This window comes from Asparagus officinalis, unplaced genomic scaffold (genome assembly GCF_001876935.1).
Source record: "Asparagus officinalis unplaced genomic scaffold, Aspof.V1 AsparagusV1_Un242, whole genome shotgun sequence".
NCBI lineage: Eukaryota > Viridiplantae > Streptophyta > Magnoliopsida > Asparagales > Asparagaceae > Asparagus > Asparagus officinalis.
In genome coordinates, this window is record NW_017972507.1 from 49,407 (window position 1) to 63,219 (window position 13,813).

Consider the following 13,813-nt stretch of genomic DNA (forward strand, 5'->3'; position numbering starts at 1 on the left):
AATGCAACGAAGGTAAATTCTCATCCTAGCCTTCCAATAAGCAAAATTGGTCCCTGTGAAGAGAGGTGGTCTAGTGGTGGATTGTCCTTCCAACATATGCATATTCAAAGAGGCCTCCATTAGATCTTTTCTCTAAGGCGATTAAACCAAAAACTGATATAGAGACTAAGCTCTGATACCAAATGTTGGACCCTAGAGGGGGGTGATTAGGGTCAAGAGGCTCTAATATGCAATATAAATTCAGCACAAGCAAAACACAAAACAGAAATGCGATAAAAGTAAGAGAGATAGGGTTAGGAGTTCGTTATCCTTGACGCGCGATGTGTTAACGAGGTTCGGCCCTCTGGCCTACGTCCCCGCTCCCCACTCTCGAGGAGAAATCCACTACACACCCGGTTTGGAAGCCGAAACTTCGTCTACACAGCGATCCCACACGATCTCTCTCACTACACAGTTTGATCTCAACAGATCACACCCTCACAGTAGATCTTACACAAGATCTCACCCTCACAGCAGAAGAAAAGATGCAAGAACCTCTCTTTACACAGCCCCTATAGCAAAGAGTAGGTTTACTGAAGCTGGAAAGTGAATCACACTTTAAAACAGAGAGAAAACAGGATTTGAAAATTTTTCTCAGCAAACAGAAAGCTCTCTCTAGTTTTCAAACGTTAGGGCTTAGGAAGAAGAAGCAGTCTGGGGGTTTTTATAAAAGAGTTTAAACCAATTAAAAACAAAAACCCAATCTTCCTATTTAGGAAGATAATCTTCTTTTCAGACTCTCAGCTCAGACTGTGCCAAACACTAATAAGTGAAAGCACAGCGAACGAGGCAAAAACCGACCGTTTAAAAAAGTCACGGCTGACCAAAGACACAAATCGGTTGACCGAAGGGAATTTCGGTCAACCGAAAAAATGCTTCAGTCGACCGACCGAAAATTTCGGTCGACCGCTGACAACCTTGAAAACTTGGAAAACAAGCAGAGACACCGTCGGTCGACCGGCGCGGTCGACCGATTTGAAAGTTGAGATTTCGGTCGACCGTACCGGTCGACCGATGACCTCTCTGGAAAATAGTAAGGAATGACCATGTGAGCGGTCGACCGGACCAGTCGACCGCTTTCTGACATTCTGCAGAAAACAGTTTTTAACCAACTTTAAATATTTGCAAAATATTTATTTGACCTCTAACAAATCTGAAACTTTGTAAAATGTTTTTAATACTAAAGACAAACTGTTTAGAAAAGGAATTTTGCAGATAGGTCCTCATACTTATGAAAAATAGTATTTTGTGAAAAACGCTTAAAAACTAAGTATGAAATCATGTGTGTGATTCCCAATAGCTTCAAGTAAAATCAGTAACTCTTTGCCTACATTCTAGCACTAGAGAGAGAAACAAAAGAAAGCTAATATCCTCATATAGAGAGCAATACTTGAGCTTTGATGTAGCTTGAATCGGATGAAGCTTGTATTCGAATTTGACGTTCTTAAAATAACGTTGCTTCATCTCTTGGCCTCCTCCACCTTTGGATATCTTCGTTGTACCGTATATTCCATCCATCCTCCGTTAATGGCACTAACGAGCTTGATAAATGAATTTACTACATTCTCACTCAATAAGCTATTAGTACCGATAATGGTGGTTGTAAAACATCATCAAAACATAAGGGCTAACATATATCCCCTTTTTGATGATGACAACCAACCATTATATAAGAGCAAAAATAAAATAGCTTATAGATAGGTGCTCCCCCTATCTATGAGCTCCCCCTAAATATATGCAACAAATGAGGAGATTTCTCTCCCCCTTTGTCACCATAAAAAATGGGGTAAAGAACCCGTATTCCTCAAACAAGAAAAATTGTAAGAGGATTTACTTATTGTTGTTAAAAGACTAATTTGGCCTCAAACAAAATTAGTAATGAATTATAAAGTTTCGTGGAATAAGTATTAAGCAAACAACCTGTAAGAACGGAGATGAAGTAAAAGAGTGGACTTGTAAGTTTAAAGTCACAAGGCGTTCATACAACGCCTTTTAAGGAAAAAAAAATGCCGACATGACTTGAAATTCTTACACTGGAAGCAATTTTCTCGATATTTCTGCCTAAAAATTGGAATTCAGTAACGCAATTTTTAGCAAAGCTTGGCCGTGGATAGGGAATTGAGCAAATTGGGAAGGACCAAGGGAAAAAAGAAGGAAATAGTAGGAGAAGGGGACGCAGTTTGTATCAGGTTATACTACTTATTACAAAGGCTTAATTGTTAATGGCCATCCTCTAGCGATAGAGCTAGGTGTCCATCAGGCCCAAGGCTCGGGACCGGCCCAGAATCCAATCCAGACCCGGCCTGTTCCGACCCTGGCTCGGGCCCGGAACAAGTCGAGAAACACGGGCTGACCGGGTTCCGAGCCTTGGCTCTCGGGCTCGGGTTATCTTAATGAAGCAGCCTTGGGTTATCTTAATGAAGCATGGGCCCGGCTCGGTTATTTTATATATATATATATATATCATACTCCCTTTAAAAATACGAGTTCAGGAAAATCTTTCTATGGTCAATATTACCCTTAACTATTTGAATATTCTTTTTAAATTTAAATTTATTATAATCATAATTATATCCTATCCTAATCCTATGTTAACTACTTACATGTCAATAATTTAAAGATTAATAAGCTATAATATATGAAGATTGTAAAAAACCTAAAAAATTTCAAAAATTACATAAAACATCCTTAAAAGTATAAAATTACACAAAACATCCAGACGTTTCAAAACTTAAAACAACAAACATGAAACCTTTAATATTTTAAAAACTATAAAAACACCCTCAAAAGTTTAAACACTTAAAAAGCAGTATGAAATTTTGAAAATTTCAAAACTTGCGAATAACAAAGACAAATTCAAGGAATTACTATCAGACACTTAAAGACTAAAATGTGTAAAAAAACCTCAAATTAAAAAAATTCCAAAAAACTCCTTCAAAAATTAAAAAAACACAGGAAACCCTAAAATTTAGTAACTTAAAACCAATACATATAAAATCTAAAAATTATCAGCAGACCGCTAAAAATTTAAATTTTGTAACAAACAATCTAAAGTTTTAATAATTACAAAAAATACCCTTAAAATTTAGAGTTACAAGAAATATTCTGACATTCAAAAACATACTACCAACACATGAAACATGAAAATTACAAGCACTTAACTTAAAATTTAAAAATTATAAAAAATACTCTCAAAGTTTTAAAATTTGCAAAAAACACCCTTAAAAATTCAAAATCATGAAAAAAAGACTAAAATTTCAAAACATAGCAAAAAAAAAAGAGTAGTTATTTGATATTCTTTCATTAAGATATGCAAATTTAACTTTTATTTTAAGGTTTTACTATCATTTTTTGGCATCTAAAAGTAGTCTAATTTTATCGAAAAAGATAAAGGTGGAGAAGGATTGATAACGTCTAATTTTAAGGCACTATTTTCTGAATATTTTAGAGAATAGACTTTTTTGGAGTAAATTAGGAATTTTTGGAAGGGATTTTCATAAACTTTTTTAGTACTTTATATGCTTATGTGGATGTTTTTATTATATAAAAGTGTACTAGATTTAGTATTAATCTTTATTTTATAATTTTTTAAAGTCTATTAAAGATTAGGAACAAACTCCATATTACCTTTTGTGTCATTTTTGCCCACTTTTAACCAATCATCTTGTCTTATGATCTTTAATTATTCATTTTCCTTTTGGAACGCTATTTTTTGAAGTGTTTTTACTTTTACAATGCTATATTTTCTCAGGTCAAGCTTGGTTTTATGTTGGTCTCAAAGACATGATAAGTCAAATTAGTTTCGGATTATATATATTTTCTGTCAATTCAATTATTAATATAAAAATTTAAATTGGGTGTAGTTCATTTAAACGAATTTTAAAGAATATAAATAATTTACTTAAATGAATATTAAAGAAAATAAATAATCACATTGCTAAAGTTTAGATATATAAGTAAGCAAAAACCATCAAAATGGAACCGAGGAACAAGTTTTAGTAAGAAAATAAACCAAATATACTTAATCGTGATATTTGACCACACGCATTGCACATGCATAAAACCTAGTGTGTGTGTGTGTGTGTATATATATATATATATATATATATATATATATATATATATATGCGCTTTAACTGGTGCCTATCAACAATAGTAGGAGTCTCTCCCTAGCAAAAGAAAATGAGAGGAAGACATAATCAATTGAAGGGATCAATAAAAGACTGAAACATACGTTAAGGCTAAATAAATTTCAGAGGAGTTTCACATTGCATTACATGAGCAATACAGGACGTACATCATTTTCTAACATGTCAAAAGTTTGTCAAGTGGGCTACAATTGTTCAAGTTCAAAGATGGGTGGCCCAATTGGCAGATAAGACAATCAAGCTTTCGCCCGACAGAGTCCAATATACCTAGATTTCCCTTCAAGTAACATATGCCTTACATCTCACCCGTGAGGAATTTCTATTCAGCCCAAATGGTTTATTTTTATTTTTTTTATTTTTTGGTGGTTACAGCATTGTATGTTACATAGTTTATACATAATCGTCTATCGCATTAAAATGAAAAACTCTATTCATTCATGCCTTTTAGACTCTACGTAATTTAACTATATAAGTGGATTAAAAATAGAATGATATGCGGAACTAACTGATAAGACATTTTTATCAACGGCAACGCCTGTGTCCGTTTGTCGCAATAAACTTTCGAAACTTTACTCCCAAGGAAACATGACAAAAGGAAAATTCAATCAATTTTCTTTCTTCTTGTAGTTATACAAAAATACATCGACATTTCAAGACATCTCCTTACTGACAAAGCTGCTTTATATTGATCTCTTGGTGCCAATAATGCCAAAAGCTGAGCAACTAGTGTATCAATGAACAAAAACAACGTCATTGAAATCAGTAGTCGCAGCCTATAGAAGTTCTATTGTCTCCATGGAGTAGTAAAATTTGTGACGTATTAAGGGTGAAACTCTGCATTGGCATCCTGGGCATGAAATTCATCGATCCATAGGTGTTCATAGATTCCAATCCTTTAGCAATCACCAACTACCAATTTGAGCCCCCTTTGCAAGCATCTTATCTGTCCTCGCTTGTAGCCATATAGGCCTTATGAATAGATGAATTAGTTGCCCAATTCTCATATTCACCTCTCTCTAAGTCTACCAAGAAATCAGAAGACAATCGTCAGCATATATGAGCTCTGCAATCAACACTTTATCATCAAAAGTTAAATGGTCTTAATGTAAGGCATTTGTTCATATTAGTGCTGTAATTTGTCTCTGTGTACATGTAATTCCTTGTAAGAATCACATTTCAAGGGTAGCCTCCGAAAGAAAACAATCATGCATGTCCAGGTGACAGACAATGGTCAAGAAAATAATACGAAACTATGAAATAAGAGGCATGAAAAAACTAAGAGGTAGATGAAAGTCTAAAATAAAGTTTAATTCATCTATAAAACTAAATTTAAGATCATCGTCTAACGCCTTTCCATAGCCAAAGAATTTAGGTTTATAAGAAGTTTAATATTATCTATAGACTTGATATCAAAATCCTATCCTAATCAAATAACTGTGCCTTTAAGAAAATAAGGCTTATACTTAGGAATACGCTTATATTTCAAATAGGTTTAGTACTACGTTAGCATTTACCGTTTATAGGGCATTTTAAACCTTCCCTTAAACCCATGATCCCACCCCCTCATAATAACATAACGCCCCCTTCAAATCTCAACAACAGAGAAAAACAAACATGCACTTGCACACACTCCTAAGAAAAAAAAGGAAGTAAAACTCATAGCCTCTGCTAATCCTCCTTTACTACCTATATTTTTATTTATATCGAAGAACACTCATAGCTCCATTAAAACTTATAGGTTCATAACTAAGCTTCATACAAGTTGTCTCAGTTGTCTTGCTCCAAGTTTTTAAGTTGTTCAGTTTTATACTTTGTTATGTGTCCCAATAGTGCTTCATGAGAAGTCGATTCACTGACTCCATCAATCTCCGTGGTTTTTCATTCTCTTATAGCTTACTTTATGCTAATTTAGTCTAATTCGTGATAAAACTAAAAAACAATTTAATTATTTCAATTATTCAGGAAAACAAATGGATAGTACAAGCTAATTATCTTATCTTTATGACGTAATCATATAGGGTAAAACCACTTAAAGAGAACATTCGTACTAGAAGATATTCAATGATTTGTTGTCTTTAATGGAGGAGTCTAGATTATATTCATTAAATGAGGATTTTCCTTTATTATATGTTGTCTTTTGTTATTAGAGTTTTCCTATTTAGAATGTTTCCAAGGTGTACAAATATGGTGTGGTACCTTTTCTTCATAATCGGTGAGAATATAATAATTTTCTTCTTTCGTTTATTTCAACCCATGTCAAAGGTGCCTACTGCAACACCATCCAAAATTTTGATGTGGGTTGAGGGTTATAATTTTATACTTTGACATGCACTTGTAGGTCGAGTAATCTTTCTATAGACCAAAGCCTAGACTCATGTGGAAGTAATAATTTTTTAAAATCCTTTTTAGATTCATGGCTGATGTGAATTGAACCTAGGTTGCTTTGATACCATGTCAAGATCCTTGCGACTACAACAAAACTCTGAATTTTTGATGAGGGGTGAGAGTTATAATTTTATAATCTAACAGTTATAAAAGAACTTCACATTCTTTTTTGATCTGAAAATTCCTGTATGTAAAATTCAATGAGAAACGGACCTATTGTTGCAAAAGCCAACAAGGGTCATCATCATGCATAAAAATCAGCATCCTGTTCACAGAAAAGACATCAGGAAACTATTAATTGGAAGGTACCAAAAATTTCCTAAAAAATGCAAATGCTCCTATAGAAAAGAATCCTTGTCAAGGCATTTAAATACCATTGTGATTTTCTAGAGGAATCAATTGTCAGTAACTCAACTTGTTATAGCTGATAACTGAAAATTTAATTTTAAGTAGCTAGGGACGGAACGGAAAACCCAATCATTATTCTCTTCTTTCCATAAGACTTGTCAGAATTATATGCTTATCAAACAATTTATCTATGTTCATCAAGGAGTAGAAGGTTTAATATAATGATTCTGAGGTATATTTAAATGAAGAACAGTTGGATTTCAGATATATTTGCTAATGATAAATCATAAGTGATATACCATGCTGAAGGACTGAAGGAGATAACATGTCCCTTTCTCATAACATATCTCTCACCGAATAGTGTGGGAGATAACCTGTCAAACATTAATAGTCTTAAACACAATGCAGAATAGAGAGAGAGGGGAAAAAACAGAACTCATATCAAATATTTAGCTGCATATCAATTCACCAATTTAGGTAGGGTATGAAGATAATGATGATCTGAAAAGATTCCTAAGATGGTGCAGCTTTTATGGAAGAATTACACTCCACAGTATGCAACTACACATGCTATTCTGGTGAAAAAATAGCACATCGTGAAAACCTATGCATCATTCTAATAAGAGGGTAAAAAAAGGAAAAAAAACCTAACAAATTGGACTCCTGGGACAAGAAAAGTGTGAGTAGTACCCTTCTTTATAGGAAGCCATATTTCATTGAAAGCCATGTGACAAAATTTAGAACAACAAGAAAACCTTTCCCTGAAATTTTTTGGATCGGCTACACACGAATCCTTCTATCCCCCTCAGTTCTTTTGAGGGTTATCTCCTCAACAAAGTTAATGATTATCATATCTTACTTAACACCATCTACCCAAGTTCTCTTAGGCCTGCCTCTAGTACTCCTTTCCCCATTAATTATAAGATTATCAATTTCCTAATTGGTATATTTAAAGACCTCTATTGCGCGTGACTAAACCATTTTTTACGATTATTTCTCATTTTATCCTCAATGGGAGCAATCTGTAACTTCCTGTGAGTGTGCTCATTTCTTTATCTTATATCTTAGTGCATGTCCACTCGTTCATCATAACATTGAATAAAAAAATTATAAAACTGAAAAATTGGCATCTTAGATCAGACATATTTAAGGATGAGAAAAAATTAGAAACCAATCTAGTTCAAGACGATCAGATGTATGGGTTCATTACCTGTAATTTGTGCCCCACATAACAGAGTTACTGGATTTCCGGTTACCCATGCGATAGAACGTTTCTGGTGTCAATGATGGTCCCGTTGGATTCCTTGTTGCTTTGAACAATATCCTGTGACTTCATCACATAAATAATCACCAGTAATCATTGCATGAACAAACTCCATCCTCAAAATGATGAAACCGATTCATATCTCTCACAATGATTTTGCGCAGAACAACCTTTGATATCAACGTGAATGCAGCATGACAATCTAAGCAGAAACGAAGATTCTTAATGATGCGTATTGGACGCCCCAGTGGTACCTTTACAAGGCCAAATGCTAAGGCCAATCTCTCACTGTGCATCCACAATAAACGTCCCTTTTCTTCTTCTCCAATATCATGCAAAATCACAGTACTATCGGGACTATAACCCGCTTTTTTAGCTTTATTATTCAGCCATTCCAACATTGCCTTGATTAACTTAATATCTGGATGAGTTTCATCTCCCACAGTAAAACAATGTGTTTCACCCTGGATCTCAATCCAGCTAAGACCAGGTTCCTTCTTTACTCCTCTGCTTCTCATTAACTTCCTTGTGAGAGCCACATTCTCCCATATACCAGCCTTTGCATATATATTTGACAACAATACAAGTGTGACCTCATCCTCTGGCTCAATTTTAAGAACCCTCTCTGCACATATATTTCCTAACTGTACGTTCTTGTGAATTAGGCACGCATTAAGTAATGCTCGCCAAACCATCACGCTAGGTTCATTAGGGATTTGGTCAATAAAGTTCATGGCCTCATCAAGATGACCTGAGCGACCTAAAAGCCTAACCATGCAAGCATAGTGCTCCATTTGTGGTTTAATACCATAATCTCGTATCATAGAATTAAAGTAAGCTCGGCCCTCATCCACTAAACCTATATTGCTGCAAGCTGAAAGTACACCAATAAAAGTCATGTCATTGGCTATGATTCCATCTTCCTTCATCTTACTGAAAAACCCTAAAACAACTTCACCGAGACCATGGATAGCATGCCCAGATATCAGAGCATTCCATGATATTACATCATGATCATCCATCATGTCAAAGACCTTACAAGCATCCCTGATGTTCCCACACTTGGCATATGAATCAATTAAAGAGTTGCCAACAACATTATTATGAATTAATGGGGTTTTAGCAATCAAAGCGTGAAGTTGGATTGAAGGCTCGATAGCTGCTAAGCTTGCACAAGCCTTGAGGGCACTAGAGTAGGTGACTTGAGAAGCAGGTACCTGAGCATCTCTCATTTGGCAAAAGAGTCTCAAAGCTTCTTCTCCGAAACCCAAGTTTACATAACCAACAATCACTGTGTTCCAAGCCACATCATTCTTATGAAGCAACCCTGAGAAGATCTCCATTGAAGCTTCCATGCATCCGCACTTTGCATATACATCAATAAGTGCATTTGCAACGAAAGCTTCCGAGTCAAGACCAATCGTCACAACATGGCCATGAACTTGCCTGCCCAAGTTCAAGGACCCCATATTCGAACAAGCTTTTAAAGCACTAGAGAAGCTATATTCATTAGGAACTACTAGATTTAGCATCATTCTCTGCAAAAGCCCCAAAGCCTCTTCGTTCCGATTGCTATGTGCATACCGAGAGATCATAGAGCTCCAAAGAATGACATTGCAGGAAGGAATCATCTCAAAAACACAGCAGGCATCCTCAATGTCTCCACATTTTGCATACATATCGAGAAGAGCCGCACCTACGTAAGGGTCTGATTCATATTGGGTCTTTATCGAACAACCATGAATGCTCTTGCCTAACTCAAGTGATTCGAGAGAAACAGAGGCCTTGAGCACACTGGTCAATGTAAAGTTGTTAGGCCTCAAACCAACCCCCGACATTTGAGAGAACAATTGCAAAGCCTCATAGGGATAATCATTATTGGCATAGCAAGAAACCATCCCCGTAAAAACAACAACATCCTTTCCCAAAATCATATCAAACACTTTTCTTGCACACTTAATGGTCCCACAACGCGAATAAATATCAATTAGAACGGATCCAACAAAAGCATTTGAGTCAAAACAAAGCTTTAGAACAAGAGCATGAATATATTCACCAATTTGAGGCCAATCCCAGTCGACAAATAGCTTCAAAGCCGTAGTGAAAACAAACTGATTAAGCTCATGTCCTTCTCTATGGAGCCTGCAAAGAAACTGGAACGCATCAAAAAATTCACCAGATCTAGAAAGCCCCTGAATTAAGGTGACAAAAGAAACCACATTTCTCTCGGGCATTTCGTCGAACAGTTTACGTGCATCCGTTATCAGTTCAGATTTGACATACAAGTCAAGAAGAATGTTTCTACAGAACAAATCCAAGCAGTTTCCTCTCTTTACTGCATGACAGTGAACAGCTTTCCCTTCCTTTATATTGCAGCTAGTAATGCGAGACCTCAAAGCATCGGCATATTCATAAGAATCAAAAATTTCTGAAGGGTTCGTCAAGTTCTCATCTGTGATAAAAAATGTAGTAGGGTTTGCAAGAAAATTGCGGTGAGGGGAGTAAATTGAAGGATTGGATTGACTACGAACGAGAGTTGGCCATCTGGGTTTTCTAAGTTTGAGAAGCTTGATCATGGTTTACAATGACGGCATGAATGAGGAGAAAAATGTCAGTTTTTTGTTGATCTCCTTATGTTCGAAGCATCTAAAGAGGACGCATTTGGATTTGGGACTTCTATGGATGGAGATTGGAACTTGAAGAAGAAAAAGAAGCGAAGCTTGAATAAGCTGCATGGGTCGGGCTTTTATTTTTAGGCTAAACTAGTACTCTCAGTCCAATCGATGCATGCATGTACAGTTTACATTACGTAAAAAATTATTAGCGATAGCTTAATAATTTGTGATAAGTAATAATTTATTTAACATGTCAGGGGGAAAACGTTCTATAGAGTATTGAAATAGACACTTTATATTGAGAGAGAACTTTTGAAATATATGAATAAGGAACACAATTTTATTATCTTGCAAACAACATAGCTTGTGAGTGATGGTAGAAGATGACATAATTTTGATCACTGTTTTTGGCATAAGATAATTACATAAGAAAGGAGAGAGAATCATATCATATCATATCATACTTTCTTTAAAAGCCACGAGTTCGAGTTTTTTTTCCTTGGTCAATATGACCTTTCACTTTTTAAAATATTTTATTTAAATCTTAATCTATCATAATCATAATTATATTCTATTTTAATCTCATGTGAATTACCTATAGCTTAATAATAATAAAAAAATTAATAAGTTAAATAAAATATTAAAACAATAACAAAAAAACCCAAAATTTTTCAAAAATTGCACAAAATACTCTCAAATATTTAAAATTACACAAAACACCATCACATATCAAAACTTAAAATAACAAACATAAAATTTAAAAATTAACAGCATCCTCTAAAGAATTTGAAATTTATAATTAACACTCTTAACACTTCAAAAATTATAGAAACACCCTTAAAAGTTTAAATTATAAAAAAAGACCCTAAAAACTTGCAAACAATATAGACGAATTATAGGAATTGCCATTAAAGTTGAAAATAGATTCCCCTTTCTCCACGGTAAAAAGCTCTTTGTCGCATCAATTAAGCCTCAGGGATGATAGAAAAAGATAATACATGAATTATTGTTAAAAAAACTAAAAAATTTCAGAAATTACACACAACACACTCAATAGTTCAAATTACATAAAACATGCTGACTTTTCAAAACTTAAAACAACAAGCATAAAATCTAAAAGGTAGTAGTAGCCCCCTAAAATTTAAAATTTATAATTAACACCCTCAAAGTTTTAAAAATTATAGAAACACTCTCAAAAGTTTAAAATAGCAAAAACCATAAAATTTAAAAAATATACTGATAGATTAAAATTTAATATCATTATCTAAATTAAAGTAATTGCATATAATTTTACTCAGAAGTTGGAGTATGAAAAATACAGAGGTAGCATTAATTGATAGAAGACTAAATCACTTAAAATTAATAAAAGACTGTAATATAATAGATTAGCATTATTTGATTATATTTTATAAACATTATTCTCTAATGTTAGTAATATTCACAGGGTAAAAAATATTCTTTGATGTTAATAATATTCTCAGGTTGAAAAATATAATGAGTTACATATGGAGAGACTATTAAATTGTTCAGAGATATCCTTCAAAATGATCTAGCCTTTTCATTTTAAATAGAAAAGTGAACAAAATAACCCAAAATTCATAAAGTTTCATGAATCACTTAAATTAATATTAATAAGAGACATATCTATCAAAGAAGCACCAACTGGTTTCCATTGGAGAACATATTAAACAACCTTTTCCAATCAAGAAGTATTTTTTAGAAGATACAAGAAATATTAGTAAGTTTTATAAAATTTTACATTTTATTCTTCAAATACTAAAGGAGTCATAAACTTATTATATAATTAGATATAGATGATATTGCAATAGCAACTAATGTGAAGCTATTGATCAACTATATTATGAGATATAACAAACCATACAAGAAGAGGAAAGTCACTAAAATTTACAAAAGGTATGCACGTAATACTTACTTAAGAAGCAAGACAAAAGGTGGGAAATCACTATAGTGGATAAAATATATACACATGATACTTACTTATCATAGCTTAAGAAAAAAAATTAAAATCGATATTTTTCTTTTTACTATATAGTAGCATGCCTCTAAGTGTAACATTATTTAAGAACATGGCTGTAAAACCCCGAAATTTCTACAATAAATATATGTGAATTATTAATAGTGAATAATTCTCTTATGATGAATAATCATATATATATATATATATATATATATATATCAGATGAATGTAATTATCTGTGTTTGAGAACCCAACAAGTGTTTATAAGTGAGAGAAATCGAGTGTTATGGCCAGCGTGTGAAATGCCTAGCAGCAGACATTTTTGTGCTACGCGGTCGACCGACGCGATCGACCGCACAGCGGTCAAAGAGTTTCCAGGTTTGGCTTTCTTTTACGGATTTTGTTTTGGTCTTTTGGGTTTCGGGTCAGGTTAGGGAATTAGTATATATACTAATTCAACCCAGGAGAGCCTCTCCTCATCTCAGACTTAAAACCCTAGCCCCCATCTCTCTTCTCTTAAAACCCTAGCTGGATCTGGCGATTTGACGAGTTCAGAGGATTTTCAGGGGATTTTCACAGATTAGATCGAAGGAGGATCATCTTCAGGGCAGTTGTCAGCATCTAAGGCGAGTATCATCTCGCCCAATCCCTCACCCCTGTTTTATATGATTTTCTTTTGGATTTTTATGAGTTTTGAGGAGGCAAAATGGTATTTTTGTATAACAATGAACTCTCTATAATATGGTTAACAAGAATCAGAGGTTTCAGTTTATAAAAAATTCACCAACGTTCTGTTTTATAAAGATCTAGATCTGAAAATTTCCAAAACAAGAGTTAAATCATTTTTTTACAGTTATTAAAACATTTTTGGTTTGTTTCTCATGGATTTAGAATATTGAAAAGGTAGATTTCAAAACTTTGGATTTGTTGTTTATCTTCAGTATGATTTTTGAATCATTAAAACCCTTGTTATCGTAGAATAACAAATCTTTGTTTCAGGTTTCGAGTTGACAGAAACCAAGATTTGGGTTTTTGT

The 13,813-nt window shown here is 34.0% G+C and overlaps 1 protein-coding gene across 4 annotated transcripts; it reads right to left on the minus strand.

Moving 5' to 3' along the window:
- Positions 1–4,749: 4,749 nt before the first annotated feature.
- Positions 4,750–10,928, minus strand: LOC109827480 (putative pentatricopeptide repeat-containing protein At5g13230, mitochondrial). Of its 4 annotated transcripts, XM_020394484.1 has the most exons (4): positions 8,131–10,928; positions 7,220–7,294; positions 6,786–6,837; positions 4,750–5,209 (listed from the first exon to the last, which is right to left on the minus strand). In XM_020394484.1, exon 1 carries the CDS (start codon positions 10,758–10,760, stop codon positions 8,268–8,270), a length of 2,493 nt encoding a protein of 830 aa, XP_020250073.1. In that variant the 5' UTR covers positions 10,761–10,928; the 3' UTR covers positions 4,750–5,209; positions 6,786–6,837; positions 7,220–7,294; positions 8,131–8,267. The 4 variants fall into 4 exon arrangements, with proteins under 4 accessions (XP_020250073.1, XP_020250076.1, XP_020250074.1 ...); XM_020394487.1 differs by lacking the exon at positions 7,220–7,294; XM_020394485.1 differs by lacking the exon at positions 6,786–6,837.
- Positions 10,929–13,813: the final 2,885 nt, after the last annotated feature.